This window comes from Tursiops truncatus, chromosome 19 (assembly GCF_011762595.2).
Source record: "Tursiops truncatus isolate mTurTru1 chromosome 19, mTurTru1.mat.Y, whole genome shotgun sequence".
NCBI lineage: Eukaryota > Metazoa > Chordata > Mammalia > Artiodactyla > Delphinidae > Tursiops > Tursiops truncatus.
In genome coordinates, this window is record NC_047052.1 from 52,244,947 (window position 1) to 52,263,920 (window position 18,974).

Below are 18,974 nucleotides of genomic sequence, written 5' to 3' on the forward strand. Positions count from 1 at the left end.
CGGACTCTCAACCACTGCGCCACCAGGGAAGCCTTTAATAAGCTTTTAAAAAAAGCAGTTTTAGGTTTACAGAAAAAAATTGAGCGAAAAGTACAGAAAGTTCCCGTATACCCTAAGGGGAACTCTGTACCCTAATTCTCTACACCCTACTATGCCCTCTCCTAATTCCCTTTATTATTAACATCCTGCGTTAGTGTGGTACATTTGTCACAATTGTAGGAAAACACTGTATGATTCCAATTACGTGCGGTACCTAGAATGGCGGTTGCCAGGGGCTGAGGTGGGGGGGCGGTGAGGAATTGTTTACTGAGTATAAAGTTTCCGTTTTTTCAAGATGAAAAGAGTTCTGGATATTGGTTGCACAACAATGTGAATGTACTTAACACGAATGCACTGAACCTTCAAAAGGGTTAAGATAGTAAATTTTATGCTGTGTGTATTTTTTAAATTTTTGATTTATTTTTGGCTGTCTTGGGTCTTCGTTGCTGTACACAGGCTTCCTCTAGTTCCTTCGAGCGGGGGCTGCTCTTTGTTCCGGGGTGCGGGCTTCTCACTGCGGTGGCTTCTCTTGTTGCGGAGCACGGGCTCTAAGCCCGCAGGCTTCAGTAGTTGTGGCTCGGGGGCTCAGCAGTTGTGGCTCACGGGCTCTAGAGCGCAGGCTCAGTAGTTGTGGCGCACGGGCTTAGTTGCTCCGCGGCATGTGGGATCTTCCCGGACCAGGGCTCAAACCCATGTCCCCTGCATTGGCAGGCGGATTCTTAGCCACTGTGCCACCAGGGAAGCCCCTGTTATGCGTATTTTGCCATAATTTAAAACAATGCACCGATTTTAAGTGTACTCTTCCAGGAGTTCTGACAAGTATATACAGTGTATGGTCACCTCCACAATCAAGATATAGAACAGTTCCATCATTCCAAAAGGTTCCTCCTTACCTGTATGTAATCAATCCCCCATCCCCACTGCTTGGCTCCAGGCAACCCTAATCTGACTTCTGTCCTTAGAGATCAGTATTCCCTTCTCACAATTTCATAGAAATGGAATCATACAGCTTGTACTCTTTTCTGTCTGGCTTCTTTCACAAGACACACTGTTTCTGATGTCACACATATCAGTCGGTAGTTCTTTTGATTCCATCCTATGGACATACAATTTGTTTACCCATTCCTGGTGATGACAATTTCCTTTGTTTCCAGTTTTCCACATTGGGGTTATTGTGAATAAGGTGGCTGTGAATATTTGTGTGGACATATGCTTTCACTTCTCATGGGTAAATATTCCTTCGGAGTGGGATTGCTGAGTCACATGTTTAACTTTATGAGAAACCGATAAACTGTTTTCCGAGGTGATTGCAAGAGGTTTAATGGTGACTCTCAAAAGAGATGTCATTGTCCTAACTCCCCAGAACCTGCAAACGGGATCGTATTTGGAAAAGGGCTCTTTGCAGATGTAATTGAGTTAAGGGTTTCCAGATGGGATCATCCTGGATTTCCAGATGAGATCAACCTGGATTTAGAGTGGTCCCTAAATCCAATGACAGGTACATTTATAAGAGAAAGGCAGCAAAACAAAAAACAAAACCTCCCCACAAACCCCATGTAGGGGTGACTGTAACCAACTTATGCCTATTCAAAGCAAATTATTTAAAATTTAAAAAATTAAAAAAAAATTGTCCTGCTTACACTTCCTTACCCGGAAACATCTTTCTCTTTTCTGGAATAGCTGATACTTTTATTTTAGGTCAGTCAATATTAAAGTGATTATGAAGATTCCTAATGCACAAATATGTTCTAATAATATATAATAATTAGTAGTAGTTATAGTCACCATCATTATCCATATTTGCAGCGAGCCGTTTCTGACCGGCAGAATAACGAGCCGCCACACGCAAGATTCTTCTCGTATCACACTTTATTGGAGCACAGCTTGGTTGAAGAAAGATGGAAGGAAGACCCCGCAATCCTATAGCAGTCTGCTTATATAGGGATTAAGAACATGTGTCGCTCTGTGATTGGCTTTCGCCGATGGTGCGATTTGTGAGCCAGCATCGGATAGGTCGCTACTTTAAAACCTCATTAGTATACTTAGCGCAAGCGCAGTGGCCACAGGAAGGATGACTCAGCTTATTTCAGCTTCCTGCCGCGTAGCAGTTAGCTGACCGCGCCCTACACATATTATTAGCTAACATTTGAGTCAGTTACTATATACCAAATACCACGCTAAGTGTCTCACGTGTATTATTTCACTTAATCTGCATAACATTCTTGTGAAGTAGGCATTATCATTTCTCTACCCTACAGTTAAAGAAATCGAGGCATAGAGAGGTTATATACTTTGCCCGAAGTCACAGAGCTAATACATGGGGAGGAGAATTTGAGCCTAAGCTCTAATTCAAAGCTCACTTTAGGGACTTCCCTGGCGGTCCAGTGGTTAGGACTCCATGTTTCCACTGCAGGGGGCACAGGTTCGATCCCTGGTGGAAGAACTAAGACCTTGCAAGCCGCGTGGTGTGGCCAGAAAAAAACAAAAAAACAAAAACGACAACAAAAAACAAAGCTCACTTGTGTACCAGATAAACTTGCTGAATGTAGTGGCATCATCAAAGTTGGCAAAAAGAATAAACAAGCAGCATGCCCAATAGAGTATGACATTAATTTAGAGGGTAAGTTTGGCATGACAGACTGTCTTCCTAAGGGTATTTTCAAGATATTTATTAGGTTAAAATCAACTTGCAATCCTTGTGGATGCTAATAGGCTGCCTTGTTTGCCTTTAAGCTGAACTTTACATATCGTATTGTACCTTTCTAACCTTGACATTTATTAGAGTTTTGAAAAGTGCTCATTCCTCAAGAAAAGAGAGTACATGTACTCCTAGTTACAGTGCAATAAATACAAAAAAATCAGTGTTCGATGTGCTTTTAAATAGAGGGAAAGGGAGAGGGAGATTTGAGATACAGAGACACAGGGGACAAGGCGATGTGAAGATAGAAGCAGAGATTGGAGCAATGCATCTACCAGACAAGGAACGCCAAGGAGTCCAGGTAGCTACCAGGAGCTAGGTGAGAGGCATGGTACGAATTCTCTCCTAGAGCCTCAGCAGGAACCAACCCTGCTGACACCTTGACTTCAGACTTCTGGTCTCTAGAACTATTAGAGAATACATTTCTGTCGTTTGCAGCCAGCCACTTTGTGGTAATTTGTTACAGCAGCCCTAGCACTTGAATACAGTGGCTGTACCATTTCTTCATGGTAGAATTTTTTGAAATGCTGTATATGGTCAAGTGGGTGTGAATTCATGTCAACTAGTCATGTAGTGGACATTCACTACTTTGAAGGACGGTCCCCTGACTACTGCCATGTGATTCTTTTTTAAAAATTATTTATTCATTTATTTGGCTGCGTTGGGTCTTAGTTGCGGCATGAGGGATCTTTCGCTGTGGTGTGCCGGCTCTTCATTGCGATGTGCGGGCTTCTCTGTAGTTGTGGCGCGCGGGCTCCAGCGTGTGTGAGCTCAGTAGTTGTGGCACGCACTGCCATGTGATTTTGTTGGGGCTGTCCATCAGGGGACCCCCCATGTTCTCTACTAACAAACCGTTATGACTTCAGGAGATGAATTCACAGCTAGGGAAGAAGGGATGAGTTCCTGAGGGGGTCTGAGCCAATCTAGGTGAGATGGGCAGTGGAGGAAGAATCAGCCACGGCAGGGGCAAGGCTCAAGAGCAAGCTTGCCAACTGGACACATGCTTAGCTTGAGGTGATGATCCAAGGCCTGAGCAGGACCAGTCAGAATCCTTTTCCTGAATGATATGGAAGCAGGGAGAGAAAGAGAAAGAGAGAGAGAGAGAGAGAGAGAGAGAGAGAGAGAAAGAGACTGTCCTAATTTTGTTTCCAATTTTTTTGCAGCTGCAGCAGGTCCTGTTAATTTCCTACCCAACAATCATTCCCCTTTCTGTGCTTCCTTGCTGGCAAGGGCCACATCCCACAATATAGACTAGAAATGACAGATGCTCACTTTCCAGACTGCTTTGCAACCCAGGCTGGCCACAGAACCCACTCTGGCAAATGAGAAGGAGAACTCTTCCGGGGAGAAAAAAAAGGGAACACATAAGGGGAGGCCCCTGTCCACATTTTCTTCTTTAGATGCCACCGTCTGAGAACACAACATGTGGTACCGTTGCAGACAGTTTGTACCCACGAGGGGAAAGCAAAACAATTCTCACAGATGCCAACCCAGTGCCTGACACTGAGCAGCTGAACTAACCCTGGGACTTTGTATCTTTAAAACGTTTGTTAGATGAGCAAAAGAAATCTCTACCATTTCAGCTCTCTCTGTTTTCTGCAGCTGAAGGCATGATGGCAGACGCAGAAGCCGCAGTTCCAAATGGCCGTTTATTACCACCACAAAGACCTGCCTGAGAATGAAGTCAATAAAGGACAAAGCAGAATCACTCGAACACCTGGATCCAACCATGCCTGAAGTCCTTCTGTGCCCTCAGACTTCCCTGGATGTCTTTCCATGCTGCTTGTGGCTTACAGTAGTTTGGGTTGCCTTTTAAAATATTAATTAATTAATTTTTGGCTGCGTTGGGTCTTCGTTGCTGTGCGTGGGCTTTCTCTAGCTGCGGCAAGCGGGGGCTACTCTCTGTTGCGGTGTGCGGGCTTCTCATTGCAGTGGCTTCTCCTGTTGCAGAGCACGGGCTCTAGGCGCGCGGGCTCAGTAGTTGTGGCACATCGGCTTAGCTGCTCTGCGGCATGTGGGATCTTCCCGGATCAGAGCCCTAACCCGTGTCGCCTGCGTTGGCAGGTGGATTCTTAACCACTGCGCCACCAGGGAAGCCCCTGGGTTGCATTTTGTGTCCTATAATCACAGTGGTCCTGGCCAATGTGAAATTTAGAAAGGCTCAGATAAATCAATTAAGTTGCCAAAGGTCACCCAGGCAGCGAATGAAACATTTGTCTGAATGCAGAGCCAGGATGTTCCAACCCAGCTTCCCGGTCCCAGAAAGGACAGGAGCCCTAGACGGAGTGAGACCCACGGTATGTGTTTATTCCGGCATTCATAGCAGCAGCAGTGGGGGGATTGGCCAGACGGGGGATGTGGTGAACAGAAAGGGTAGACACAGCTGTGCGTGTGTCTAGGGGAACACGAAGGATTGGTCTGTTGACATTCACGGTGAGAACAAGGGTTAGGACGCCAAGTCTTGTACAAACAGCAAAGAGACACAGAGACAGACAGAGGTTTGGGGAGGGGGAGGGGTCCCCCAGACATGCACGGCCCCTCGCCTGGATGGGGAGCCCCGGGGAAGGGAGGACAGACACAGTGGAGACTGGATGCCCCCCACCCTGAAACAGGGAGCTGGGCCCGCCTGCCTTCCATCCCCACACCTCCAGGGGTAGAAGGATGGGCAGGCCCAGCACTGCCCCGCACCACGTGGCTCGGACGTTATGGCTTCGAGGAGATGAATTCACAGTCCGGGCAGGAAGGGATGGGGTCCTGAGGGGGCCTGGTCCGATCCTCAGCTTAGGCCAGACCTGCAGGACCGGGCAGGGAGGAAACATCAGTGATGGCAGAGAGCAGGCCCATGACCTGCTGTAGTTCCGTCACCACCCCAGGGACCCAGGAATCCCGGTCCTATGTCTCTCCATCCTCAGACCCAGGAGTCCAGCCCCTCCCACCCCCGGTCTGGGTTCCTTACCCCTCACTCTGAGTTCTCTTTCTCTGACAATCCTTTGCTGCCTTTTGTGAAGCTGGTCAAAGTCTTTTCCTGAAAGGGGAAATCCAGAAGCTCAGGAGTGAGGGACAGAGACAAAACAGTTGCTAATAATCAATCTAATAAGACATCAAACCTGTTTTCTTTCTTTTTTTTTTTTGGTTGTGACTTGCGGCTTGTGGGATCTTACTTCCCCAACTTCCCCAATCCCCATGGATTGAACCCTCGCCCTCGGTAGTGAAAGCGCAAGTCCTAACCACTGGACTGCCAGGGAATTCCCTGTTTTCATCACTTACAGTTCTCTTTTTTGCCTGGCTCTGAAGTGATGGGACAAGTGGCACAACAGTCCCATTCTACAGATGCAGAAACTGAGACACAAAGAAGCAGTCCGTGGAAATGTGAGGAGAGATGAGGATACTGGGGTGATGGGGAAGACCCTGCAGGGCCTCTGAGGAGCTGAGACCCAGTCCTGGGGGTGCCGTGGAGCCACGGGAGGGCTGAGCAGAGAAGGGGCAGGGTCAGCTCTGGGAGTAGAAAGATGCTCTGGGGCCACATAACACTACTGGCTGAAAGTCAAGGTCAGGGCCAGACCCTGCTGGGGTTCAGCTCCTCTCTGCTTCCAGAGAAGTTTGTGAATAAATGAGTGAGGGAATTAGAAGAGTGAGTGATGGAAGGACGGAGAAGCTGCCATCTGTTTATCCAACTACAATCACGGTCTTTTCAAAACTCACATCTGAGTTCTGTGCTCAGCCCTTTAAGTCCCCCGCACCCCTAACCAGGAAAAAAGTCCAAAGCAGGGCCAGACTAGTCAATTCCAAGTGAGGAACTGACTCCTAGTGTCAAATTTAAGTTGCATCCAAACTCAGCAGTCAAGATAAATGCTATTGTAATGCAATTTAAAAAAAATCAAAATGAATGCAAAAAAAATCCATGATGAGCAAAATACAAATTTTAAATAAAAGCCAGTCCTGTGTCATTTTAAATAAATTTTAAATGAAACTTGTTTTATTTAAAATTTATTTAAAATTAAAATTTATTTAAATTGTAAATAAGGGCCAGTTCCTGGGCTCAAGAACTGGAGATGAAATATACACCTGATTTTTCTGTATTTAAAATTTTTTTTTCGTGGCATATTAAAATAATTGAGAACATACTGAAAAAAAAGAAGAGTAAGTGTATTGAAATTCACATTTTCTTAAGTTTAAATGTTTAATTTACACCCTACAAAGAATCTAGTATAATTTTACTTCCTTGGCTTTAGTGACAGCAAATTCATCAATAGCTTCAAAAGCTACTTCTTTGCTTTTCTTGGTTTCAAATGAGAGAACCACGTTTGAAAATTTCTCTTGACCAAGTAATGATCTTAAATTTTTAATTTAAAAATTGTCAGGCTGGTTCTTGCGTGACCCACAAGGCCTCTTGGGATCTGCTCGTACCCCTTCTTTGTCTGCTCCAGGCTCACCGCTGACATCAGCCTCCTCGATGATTCCGAGGAACAGGAACGGGCAGCCTTGCCCTCTCCCTACAATCTTCTTCACCTGAGCCCATTCCTTTTCAACCTCCAGGTCTCTGCTCAAATGTCACCTCCTCCAAGAAGCCCTCTATGACCCCCTAATCTAAAGGGCATCCTCCATCCCCCATCCAGATTCCCTCTACCTCCCAGATTCCAAAACGTTTTGGACCACAACTGACAGGGAGAAAAATAAATTAACGCTATGATCCTTGGTTTGCTGCCCTGTGAAAATGTCTGTTCTGTTCTATTTCAACTTTATTTTCTTATTCATTTCAATCTTCACAGCCTGCTTTAAATAACAAATAAAGAAAACTCCGCTCTATTTTATCACCTAGTGTTTTCCTTTTGTTTGGGACTTAGCACCATGGGTAATAATAATAATAGTAGCTGACTATTTACTGAGCCCTTACTAAGAGGCAGACACTTAGTCCTGCATTAACTCACTGAATCTTCACATCTACCCTAACAATAGGTGTTATTAACGGTCCCATTTCCCAACAGAGGAAATTGAGACACAGAGAGTTCAAGTAACTTGCTCTAAATCACACAGCTAGAGATGGTAGAGCGGGGGTTCGAACCTACGCTGACTCCACAGCCCACAGAAACGTGACGCGTTGCGTGAGTGAAGGGGCAAACGCGGTGGGAGGGACGTCGGGTGGCGCCCACGCACCTCCACCAGCTGGTGCCAGTGCTCCACGGGCTTGCGCGGGTTGGCCAGCATCTCGGCCCAGTGCTCGCGGCCGTGGGGGTCGGCGGCGTCGGGACCCACGCGGCACACGCCGATCACCTCGTTGTGTCCGATGCTGGGGGTCAGGGGTGGGGGGTCGGTGAGCACCTGAGAGGGAGGGAGGCAGGCCCGGTCCCGCCCCCCGCCCTCACCCCCCCGCCCTGCGCCCTCACCAATCATAGTCCACCACCGCGATACTGAGCCCCACGTTCTCCACGCTCTCGGGGGCCACGTCGAAGACCAGCGCCTCGTTGTACGTGGGGTTCAGCGTGTTCTTCTTGATCGAGGTTTTCCGCTTCTTCAAACGCCGCCCCTCGCTGATCAGCGAGGCCTTCACGTAGGGGTCTGGGGGCGGTTGTGGAGAGCACTGAACCTCGACTTCCTCAGACCCGACTGTGGACCCCAGACCCCTCTTCTCCCAGACCCAAGGTTCTGGATCCGCAGCCTTTTCCCCCCCGGCCCTTCCTCCCTCAGACCCAGGGGCCCAGGCCCCCAGCCCCTCCTCCCTCAGACCCAGGATCCAGGCCCCCCCAGCCCTTCCCCCCTCAGACCCAGGAGTCCCAGCCCCTCCCCCCCTTCAGATGCCAGCGCCTTCCCGGAACCCACCTGAGAAGCCGGTGAGGTCCATTGCTTTGAGGTTAGAGGCTTTGATGATGGTCACGGTGAGGCGCCCGGCGGTGGGGAGGTAGCAGAGTGAGAAATTGAGCTCCCCAAGATCTGCCTTTTCCTGCAGTTGGGGAAAGAGGGTCAGCGACGCCTTGCCTCAGCCTCCCACTGTCTCTCCCTGACTTTCTCTCCCATCCCCAGACTCCAGCTGTCCTCTCACGTCTCCAGGGCTCAGGTTTCTGATCCACTTAACAATCTGACTTCGGGCCAAACCAGGTAACTCCTCGGCCACAGCTGCCTGCCACCGTCAAAGCCTATTTGCTCTGCAGGGAAGACTGGAAGAGGCATGGGTGGGGGGAGAGAGCGGGAGAGAGCAGGAGAGGGACAGAAAGAGGGAGAGAGAGAGAGAAGAACACGGTGAGAAATAGACTGAGACAGAGATGCAAACGCTGAGAGATACAGTCAGAAAGACAGACCCACAGAGTTCTAAAGTCAGAAAGACCCAGAGGAGAGAGGGGTGGTAGAGACCCAGACAGGGGAGCACAGAGGGGGTGGGTAGGAGGAAGAGGGGCATAGACTCAGAGGGAGCACCGAGGCCTGGGAGGCGACAGAGTCCCCAAGGGGCAGGACTAGGGATCCAGAGAGGGGGACAGAGACTTGGTGGGGGGTATGGACACCCAGAGAGAGTGACAGAGACCCAGAATGAGAGGGGAGGGGAAAAGACCCGGAGAGAGAGAGAGAAACAGAGGCAGAGACCTACATCGAGAAAGGGACAGAGATCCAGAGAGAGTGGGGCAGAGAAAAGACACAGAAAGGTCAGTCTCAAGACAGGAGACAGCCAAGAACCAGACAGAGGTTACAAGGAAGGCAGACCCTTCGCTGTGACACACACAGATGGACCTGGAACAGTGGCCAGAGCTAGGGGACCTATGACCCGCCTGTCCCATCCTTCAGCCATCTCGGCCCCTCGCCTCCCAACCACAGTTAGGAGCCCAGGTCCCTAGACTCCCCACTCAGTCCCCTGAGGCTTTGCCCAGGCTGTCCCCTTGGCTTAAATACCCTTCCTCCCCATCTCCTCTCGGCCACCAAGCCGTAGCTTAGCTGTCACCTCTTCCCACAAGCTCCCAGATTCCCTGCAGCCCTGAGCAGATGCTCGCACTGTGTGTCCCCGTAATGCTGGCCCCCTGACAGCAAACTGTGTGACAACTTAGACCCACAGCTCCCGAGGTCTTGATCCTGAAAAAAACAGGTGTTGAAGGAATGCATGAATAAATGAAAGAATGAGCGATACCTGGAGCTATCAGGAGGCGGAGGGAAAAGGAGACGTGACAAAAGGAGACAAAGATGGATGCAGGAGAGTGCCTTGGGGTGGGGCTGCCTCAGGGAATGACAGGGAGCGGGGCTAGGTGGGTCCTGGGGTCAGGACCCTACAACTAGGCACGTGGTTCTCACAGGCTGGGCTTGGGGGACTGAGCAAGCAGGCTCTGGAGGGTCCAGCGAAGGGTACTTTAGGAAGAGCCATGGGCACCTGGTTCAACCGTGTCATTGTACATATGGGGAAACTGAGGCTCAGAGAAGGGAAGGACCTTGAGTAGGGCCATCAGGTGGGCAAAACCAGCCCTCGTGATATGAAGACAGGGCTCACCCAGCCCTGACACACACAGCTACCCCAGATTGGCAGAGAGCTGGAATGTTGGGAAACCCACAGATTGGAGCTGAGAGGGCTGAGGAGTTGGGAGGGTGTGAAGTTTGGGGCGTGGAAGGGGTCAGGACACCCAACGAAGACCTAGGGGCTGGGTTTGGGGAAGGATTGGATATACAGGAGAATGAGGTTGTAAGAAATGAGGAAGGGGCCCATGGGGGGTGTTGGGGGAATTGGGGAGATGTCAGGATATTGGGGATCCCAGTATGTCCGAGGCTTGGGGCATCAGGCTATCAGGATTCTAGTGGAGACCATGAAGAGACAGAGGATTAGATTATATTCGAGAATCTGAAAGTCAGGGGTTTGAAACAAAATGTTCAGAGTTCAGAGGGGTTGGGGGAGTTCAGGAACTCTGGGAATTGGAAAATTGGGAGGTTGTAAGGCGAAGGAAGTTGGGAAAACAAAAGGAACTTTGGGCTTGGGAAGTTGGAGGGTCAGGAATCTAGGGCCAGCGGGCAGAAGTCAGGGGGTCATGGCATGGAAGTTTGACAAAGCTGGCCGGTGGGTATATGGGCGTCTATTATAGTTTTCTCAATGGTTACCATCAGATGTCAACGGGGTGGGGGGGTGAGGTGCTGGTGTCAGAAGTTGGGAAACCTGGGGCCCAATTATGATATTAATAGTTGACAAAGTGCGGATGGGGAATGGGGGTCCATTATATCGGTCTCTATTCTTGCTTGTACGTTTGCAGTATCTTACAACAAAATAAAGCTAAACAGAAAACTCCAGGATCAAGGAGTTACAAGGTTATGAAGTGGGGGCAAGGAGATGGCAAACTGAGGGGTCCCAGGTCCCCGGGATGGGGGATGCAGCAGCCACTGACCGAGCCGCCCTCCACGACGTCCCTCCACAGCGGGCGGCCGGGGGGCCGCTCAGCCAGCTCGAGGAGGTTGTCCAGAACCACCTGGCCGATGAGGTCGTGCCGGGAGAAGCGGTCAAAGTCATAGACGCTGAAGTGCAGTTTGCGCTGGGCCAGCTCAGCCAGGGGCACGGAGAACTGAAATGTCTCATTGAACACGGGGTTCAGGGTCTTCCTGTGTACCTAGAGGGGGTGGGCGACGAAGGGAGACAGACACTATGCCCACCAGCCCCTCCTGCCCGGGACCCAGATGTCTGGACCCCTACCCCCTCCTTCCTCAGACCCAGGAATCTGGAACCCCAGCCCCTCCCCCCTCACACCCAGGATCCAGGCCCCCAGCCCCTCCTTCCTAAGACCCAGGATCCAGGTCCCCGGCCCCTCCTCCCTCAGACCCAGGATCCAGGCCCCCGGCCCCTCCTTCCTAAGACCCAGGATCCAGGCCCCCGGCCCCTCCTCCCTCAGACCCAGGATCCAGGCCCCCAGCCCCTCCCCCCTCAGACCCAGGATCCAGGCCCCCGGCCCCTCCTCCCTCAGACGCAGGAGTCCCCGCCCCTAATCCCTCCTCCCTCAGACCCAGGGCTCCAGGCCCTCAACCCCTCCTCCCTCAGACCCAGGAGTCCCGGCCCCCAGCCCCACCCCCCTCAGACCCAGGAGTCCCGGCCCCCAGCCCCTCCCCCCTCAGACCCAGGAGTCCCGGCCCCCAGCCCCTCCCCCTCAGACCCAGGAGTCCCCGCCCCTAATCCCTCCTCCCTCAGACCCAGGGCTCCAGGCCCTCAACCCCTCCTCCCTCAGACCCAGGAGTCCCGGCCCCCAGCCCCACCCCCCTCAGACCCAGGAGTCCCGGCCCCCAGCCCCTCCTCCCTGGGACCCGGATGTCCAGCCCACCACTCCGGACCTTGGTCTGAAACTTTTTCTTGCGGTCAGGCAGCAGGTAGATCTTGACGTAGGGGTCTGAGAAGCCATTGGAGTCCTTGGCCGGGAGGTCCAAGGCCTGCAGGATACGCACCACCAGCTGGTCGGAGCCGTAGAGGTACCTCAGGGCGAAGCTGATGCGGCCGCAGGGCGCCCCCGCGCCGGCCTCTCCGGAACCTGGGGCCCCGCCGCCGCGCCGGCCGCCGGGTCCAGTGCCCTGGTACAACTCCGGCTTGATCTGTCCGATGAGCTTGGCTTTCTCCTCGCCGCCTGGTAAGGGTAAGGGCAGGGCGGGCGGCCGCTCCTCACTGCCCGCATCCGGCTGGGAGCTCAGGGTCTGTTGGGTGAGGGGCCGCGGCAGGGCCGGGTACCTGCGGGGTGGGGAAGACAAGGTGGGGTCAGTGGCTCCGATCTTCGCTGCATCTGAAGACCTGGGAGGCTCCTCCCTGCCTCTTCCCCAAACCCCATTGCCAGGCGCACACAGGTCCCCACCTTTGCCCACTGTGACCTTGAGCGAGGCACTTGAATTCTCGGAGCCACAGTTTCCCCATCTGTGTGAGGAGGGTGACCTATCCCCCTTTCTAAGCTAGCTCCACCCCAGGCCTGGGCTTGCACCAGCCTCTAGAAGCCTCCTTCTGACCTCAAGGGGTGACCCAGAGTAGCTTCTCTATGGACCCCTGGGGCCTCACACAGCCCAGACCCCCTGGTCCTGCACCTGCCCTTCTCCAAGTCTCCCTAACCCGTCCTAAGTCCCAGCCTCATGCTCTCCCACCTGACCATCGCTCCCCCTTTCTTTCTGTCTCAACTTCCTTTTCTGGCTGTCTGTGTTTGTAGAACACTCTGGAAGCCCAAAGCTCTGTCCTTAACCATCTTTGCCATCTTCTCCCCTTCTCACTCACACGCTTTCCCTGGACAAGCTCAGCTGTGCCCCAGGTTTCCACGGCCATCAGCAGCCTGACGTCTGCTAAATCTGTCTTCTGAGCTCCAGCCTGGTTCAGCCCACAGCCTCAGCTGCCCATCAGACACCACATACCCGTCGTGTTCCCTGTTGGGCTCAGTGCCTCCTCCCAAGCCCACTCGCTCTCCCAGTTCCCCAGAATCCACCTAGATTTGCAGGTCAGACAGCTGGGGCCATCGTCATCTCCTCTCTCCCCTGTAATCCTTTCCCTCCCATCTCCTGAATGTCCCCATCCCTGTGGTCCCTGCTCGTCCATCCTCTCCCGCATGGACCATCACACCTGGGCCCCTAGTGATGGGCAGTCATGACTGGACGTGGTAGCCCCAGATGCGCTGGGAGGCAGGCATGAGGCTGGGGGAAGTGGGAGGGCACCAAGCCGTGGAAAGGGATGCCGGGTGAGATGCCTTCAGCTACTGAAGGGCCAGTCCCTGCTCCCAGAGTGACTTTGAGGAGGTCATTAACACCCTCTGGGCCTCAGTTTCTCCATCTGTATAATGGGGGAAGGAGGAACTCAGACTGGTGTATCCATCAACCTCTGGAAGGCCTCCCCAGAGACCTCAAACTATATCTTCCATGAGCCCTTGGCCAGCCCACTGGACAAGAACCACCTATGAACCTCTGGAGCCCAAGACAATCCTTCCCGGAGGCAGTTTTCCCCGGACACTCCCCCGGGCCCCTCCCATTCAACAAGACCCAGATAAGCTCAGGGTCTCCCTCAAACCCACTGCTCTTCCTAGATCCTCTGACGGCCCCACCATTCACCCAATCAACCGCCAGGCCAGACCCCTGGGTGCTGTCCTTACCTCCTCCCACCCCCTTCTACCCACAGCTGTCAACCCCAGTTCCATCCCTGACTCTCGGCGCCCTGACTCTCTCTACCTCATCTCCTCCTCCACCATCCCCAGTTCAGCCTTGTTGTCTCCTGCCTGGACTCTTGGTATCCAATCTGTCTCTCCAGTCTGTCCCCTATGTGGCCCCAGAGAGGTCTTTCTGCCCAGAGCTGACCTCCTCTGCTCACAGCCCTTTGTGGCTCCCCAGTGCCCTAGGACAAGGTCCCACCCCCTCAGTCCAGCATTCAAGACCCTGTGTGATCTGGTCCTGCCCACGTCCCCTAGGCTGCTTTACTGCAGCCCTGGCCTGGCTGGATAGGGACAGCTGACCTGGGGACCCACTTCCCCTGGATTGTGAGTGGCGTGAGGGCAGGGTGTGTCTGCCGTGCTCGCCTCTATTCTTTTCCAACACCCAGCTCAGCTCTCGCTCATATTAGGTGCTCGGTGTACATGTACAGAATGATGAACAATGGATGGATGAACTGCAGGTCCCACCACCGGTCCAGGCTTAGGGAGAAAGAGATGAATTGCTTTGTGCCTCAGGGACTCAGGGGTCTAACCTCCATTCTCTTCCACCTTCCTGGTCCCAGAGTCCTGTCCTCGGCCTCCTCCTTCCTCTGGATCCAAGAACCTAGACCTCTAGCCCCCTCCTCCCTCCAACTCAGGAGTCTGGATCCCTAGCCTCCTCTTTCCCCAGGATTCAGGAACCCACACCCCAAGCTCCCTCCTTCCCCAGGACTCAAGAGAGCCATAGATGGGAAAGAGACACATAAGAAGAACAGAAGTTCAGAGTGGACCCCCAGCCCAGTAGCCTGTCTCACCTGGTGGTGGGTGCCAGGCTTGTGACCTGCTGATGCGACTGGGCACTGGGCAGGCCCCCACCACTGGGGGGAAGCAGGAGAAGCCCAGAGCCTGCGCCGCCCTCAGAGGGCAGCTCAGGAGATGTCTGGCTCGGCTTGACCCCAGCGGCTACTGCAGCAGCTGCAGCCTCTGGATACGAGTCCATGTCCAAGTAGGAGGGCTCTGGGGGGTCTGACCCCCCTAGGCTGCCCGGCTCCAGCAGCTCAGCGAAGGGCGGATGGTGGGCAGTGTGGGCATGGTGGTGTGGGCCCCCCAGCAGGGGATGGCCACCCAGGCCAGCCCCTAGGTGGTGCCCACCGCCGCCTACCAGGCCTGCCAGCCCGACCCCAGGGCCTAGGTCTTTGCGCAGGGGGCCACCGCCCACTGCTGAGCCTCCCTTGTCCCTCCAGGGCACCCAGCACAGCTTCCAGGACACGAAGAGGGAGACACCCAGAAGGACAATGCCACAGAACGTCACGATGACCGACAGCAGGCTCACGGAGATGTCTGGAGAGAGTGAGGACAAAGGTCAGGGGTCAGGGCGGGGTCAGAGTTTATCCTCCCATTGCTGTCCCCAAGAGCTAACCTTTACTATTTGCCACACACCGTCCTAAGCACCCTACATGTAATACTTAGTATAAACTCCACGACTACTCAAGGTCGGTGTTTCTATCTAACCATTTTTAAGATGAAGAACCCCAGAGGTTGAGTGACTTGTGTAAGGCTGCACAGGTAGTCAATGACAGATCTGGGATTTGAGCCGGCAGTCTGTCTTCGGATTTTCATCTTTTTATTCTCTGGATTGCTAGCCCACAGTGACTCTCTGTAAGGGAATACACCATCCGAGGTAGGACGAAGGTTCCCTAAAATGCTAAGAGTTGATCAAGGAGAAAGGAGACTGCATGGCACAGTTAGGCAGGTCAGGGTTCAAATCCCAGCTTGCTGTGTGGCTTTGGGAACATATCTTAACCTCTCTGAGCCTGACAGTCCCCATCTGACAAATGGGAAAAATCAGTGCTGCCTCTCATAGTGCTTTTAAGGAATGCAGGGAGTAAATGGTGTGCCGAGCAAGCTGGGGGAGATAACGGCAAACATCTCCTGAGAGGTGACTGCGTTCCGGACACATAAGTGCTTTATACGCTTTTGCTTCCTGTGCCTGACAGGCACGCTAGGAGGTTGGCAACATTATTATGCCCGTTGTTATTTTCCACAAAAGGAAACTGAGGCCAAGAGACACGAAGTTACCAAAGACACAGAGTCCTAGAGCCGGAGCAGGGGAGTCAGGATTCGAGTCTGGGCGCCTGGCTTTACCGTCTTCACCATTATGCCACCACACCTCAATATTTCCCAATAAGTGGTAGTTCGAACATGAATTTTTGTTAGAATAATAAATCTTATTGCTGCTGCCACGTGTATCCAACATCACCGCTGCTGCAGCTAACACACTCTGAATGCCTACTATATGCTGATATGCCTTTCAGAGAAACCCAAGGACAGCCCAGATCTTGAACTGAAGGTTTTGGGTTCATTTAGTAATTGGTACCAGGAGTGGGGTTTTTCAAGGAAATGTGAATTTATTTGGGGTTGACTTCAGTGAGGTGGAACACAGGGGAAATTCCTGCTCTGTACAGACCATGGGTTATGGGGGGCAGGGGGAGTAGCAGATAACTAAACTATTGGCAACAAGCCCAGCTGGGTGGAGGGGCTGTGTCACTTCAGGGAGCTCTTGGTGGCAAGGGGGATGCCCTCTAGTCCTGAGTTGCCCAGGGAATCTAAGTCAGTGGCCCATGGTGTTAATCCTCAGGATACTGTGTAACTAAGGATGATTGATCCTAGTTTACAAATAAGGAAACTGAGTGTCTGAGAGAGAGAACGTGACCCTGCAGGCCCACACGGCGGGCAGTGGCAGAACTCTGAGCTTCCCACCCCGCCTCCAACCCCTTAGGGTGCTCCTTTCGAAGTGACCGACATCTACTTAGAGTTCTGGGGGCCTGTTAGAAACCGGAGCAAGGACTTTCTGGCCTCCTGAACATGGAAAGAATGGAAAAAGGGGGCCATTTTGGAAGAGAAGGGGGAGAAGAATTGAACGGATGCTTTCCCCCACTGTCAGCCTGGCCCAGACCCTCTCCAAGTCAAAACATCCATCCTCCAAACCCTGGCAGACTTCTCACCCCTGTCTGCCTGCACTGGGGAGCCATTTGGGTGTGCAAGGCAGTGTAGCGGTACAGTAAAATACTAACCTTTTTGCCCAGAGAGACATTTGGCCCTTGATCAGCTCCCGGGGTGAACCTCTAAGCCCTTGGAATGTCCTGCCGAGTGTTTTTATTTACCTGAGACACTCGGGCCACATCAGATAGTCTGTGTAACAATGTGATTGATGCTGGGGTCTTTGGGCCACGTGTTATGAGCTTGACCCTTGGAGGGGTTAAGACTAAGCAGTAAAAACCCTGGACACAGAGGCTCTGGTGAGCTTCCCGAGCGGGCCCTACTCTGTGCGTGTTGTCACACATTGTTGCTGGGAGAGTTAAGGGCTGTCTGCGTGACTCCATCAGGACAGGACAACTGGAGGCTCATGCCTGGTCTCTCCTGCACCTTACCTTATGCCTCTTCTCCCTTTGCTGAGTTTAATCTCCATCCTTTTGCTGTCATGAAATGTAACCATGCGTATAACAGCTTTTCTGAGTTTTGTGAGTCCTAGAAATCATTGAACCTGAGGGTGGTCTTGGGATTCCCCATCACTCACAATTGCAGTAGTGTACCAGGCTTCCTGGGGTCAAAATCTGGCTCTCCTGCGTACAGGCTATGAGATTCTGAGTGAGCTGCTTCAGGTCTCTGGGCCTCGTTCCTCGTCACTGTCCCATAGACATCCTGCACTCGAGATGCTGAGCCCCGCCCTGGCACTCAGCAAGCGTGACTGTCATTGTAACCTCCCACCTCATGCTTCCTGAAGGTTCTTCATCTGGACGAGGGCAATCATGATATTCCCTAGCTCTCAGAACCATGCTGATTCCTAGCTGGGTTACCTGGAGCCGATCACTCCACCTTCTGGACCTCAGTTTCCCCCATTGAAAATAGGGATTATAACTATATTTAGTATTTTGTAATAACCTATAATGGGAAAGAATCTGAAAAATAATATATATGAATTACTTTGCTGAATCACTGTAAACCAACTATACTTCAATTAAAAAATAAAATTAAAAAAAAGAGAAAATAGGGATTATATGTACCACAAAGGGTAGTGGATCTTGTATACTGTCTGGTACACAGTTGGTGCTCAGTAAGTATGTTCCAACATATATTGAATGACCACTGTGCGCCCAGCTTGTTCTTAGCACTCCACATGTGTTATATCATTTGAGTCTCTCAGATGCCCCATGAAGTAGTCACTTTTATGATCCCCATTTTCCAGATGAGGAAATCGAGGCACAGAAGAAGCCATTCATTTCGTAAGTGGGGGAGGTGGGATTTGAACCCAGACAAGTCAGACAGACTGACTTAAGAGCCTGAGCTTCTAAGCACTATGTGAAATGCACAAAGATACCTGAAGGGGGTGTGTGGCAGCAGTGGAGTGGTGGTGAGGGAGGGTGGACAGGAGGCCCACAGCGCAAAATCCAAAGGTCACAGGTCACACGGATCACAGAGCTCCTTATCCTTAGATCAGAGGTTTGGGGGACCAGCAACAGGCAGGATGGAGGCAAGACTATAAGAGGGACCGGCCCCATAAGGAACAGGAAGCTGAGCAGGGCTGTTCTGAACCTCTAGAACTCCTGGCTATGGTGGAAGCAGGGGGCTGGCCAAGACGGCTGGGGGTGCTGACCTGCATCGGGGCCCCGGGGATAGCCTCTGATTCGCAGGTCGTTGAACTCTTGGCACCTGTCACTGGTGTCGGCATCTCGGACCCGCGCACAGAGGTCCGAGACCAGGATGAGTGCCCGACGGCAGAGGTCATCCTCGTAGTCTCCTGACATGGTGGCCAGCGGGTCCTGTTCTTGGGAGGGGCCGGGCAAGAGTGCAGATAGGGAATGGAATGGGGGAGAGGGGTGGATAAAGGGCGGAAAGAGACAGAAAAAGGATAGGCGAGGGGACAGCGATTGGGAGTGGATGGACAAGGGGATGGAGATTAGGGGAGGATTGGACAAGGGAAAAGAAATTAGGGGCAAATGGACAAGGAGGAAGAGACTGGGAAGGCCAGCCAAGGGGCAGAGATTAAGGATGCATAAATAAAGGGGTGGACAGACAAGGAGACAAAGATTAGGGTTGCACAGATGCAGGGACAGATTTTCGGGAGGGAGAGACAACGGAACAACCACTTCTCA

The 18,974-nt window shown here is 52.3% G+C and overlaps 1 protein-coding gene across 1 annotated transcript; it reads right to left on the reverse strand.

The window, feature by feature from the left end:
* Window positions 1-5,696: 5,696 nt before the first annotated feature.
* Window positions 5,697-18,626, reverse strand: SYT3 (synaptotagmin 3). The gene is made up of 8 exons (XM_033845564.2): window positions 18,476-18,626; window positions 14,637-15,162; window positions 12,011-12,398; window positions 11,080-11,298; window positions 8,555-8,675; window positions 8,122-8,293; window positions 7,892-8,024; window positions 5,697-5,762 (listed from the first exon to the last, which is right to left on the reverse strand). Exons 1-8 carry the CDS (start codon window positions 18,624-18,626, stop codon window positions 5,697-5,699), a joined length of 1,776 nt encoding a protein of 591 aa, XP_033701455.1.
* Window positions 18,627-18,974: the final 348 nt, after the last annotated feature.

Bases quoted from the DNA above. Each gene is read 5' to 3' on its own strand.
- SYT3 (XM_033845564.2), bottom strand. From the start codon at position 18,626: ATGTCAGGAGACTACGAGGATGACCTCTGCCGTCGGGCACTCATCCTG. The intron at 8,294-8,554 runs GTGGGTTCCGGG...AACCGCCCCCAG, and splicing joins GGACCTCACCGGCTTCTCAG to ACCCCTACGTGAAGGCCTCG. The intron at 8,025-8,121 runs GTGAGGGCGCAG...CCTGACCCCCAG, and splicing joins GCGGTGGTGGACTATGATTG to CATCGGACACAACGAGGTGA.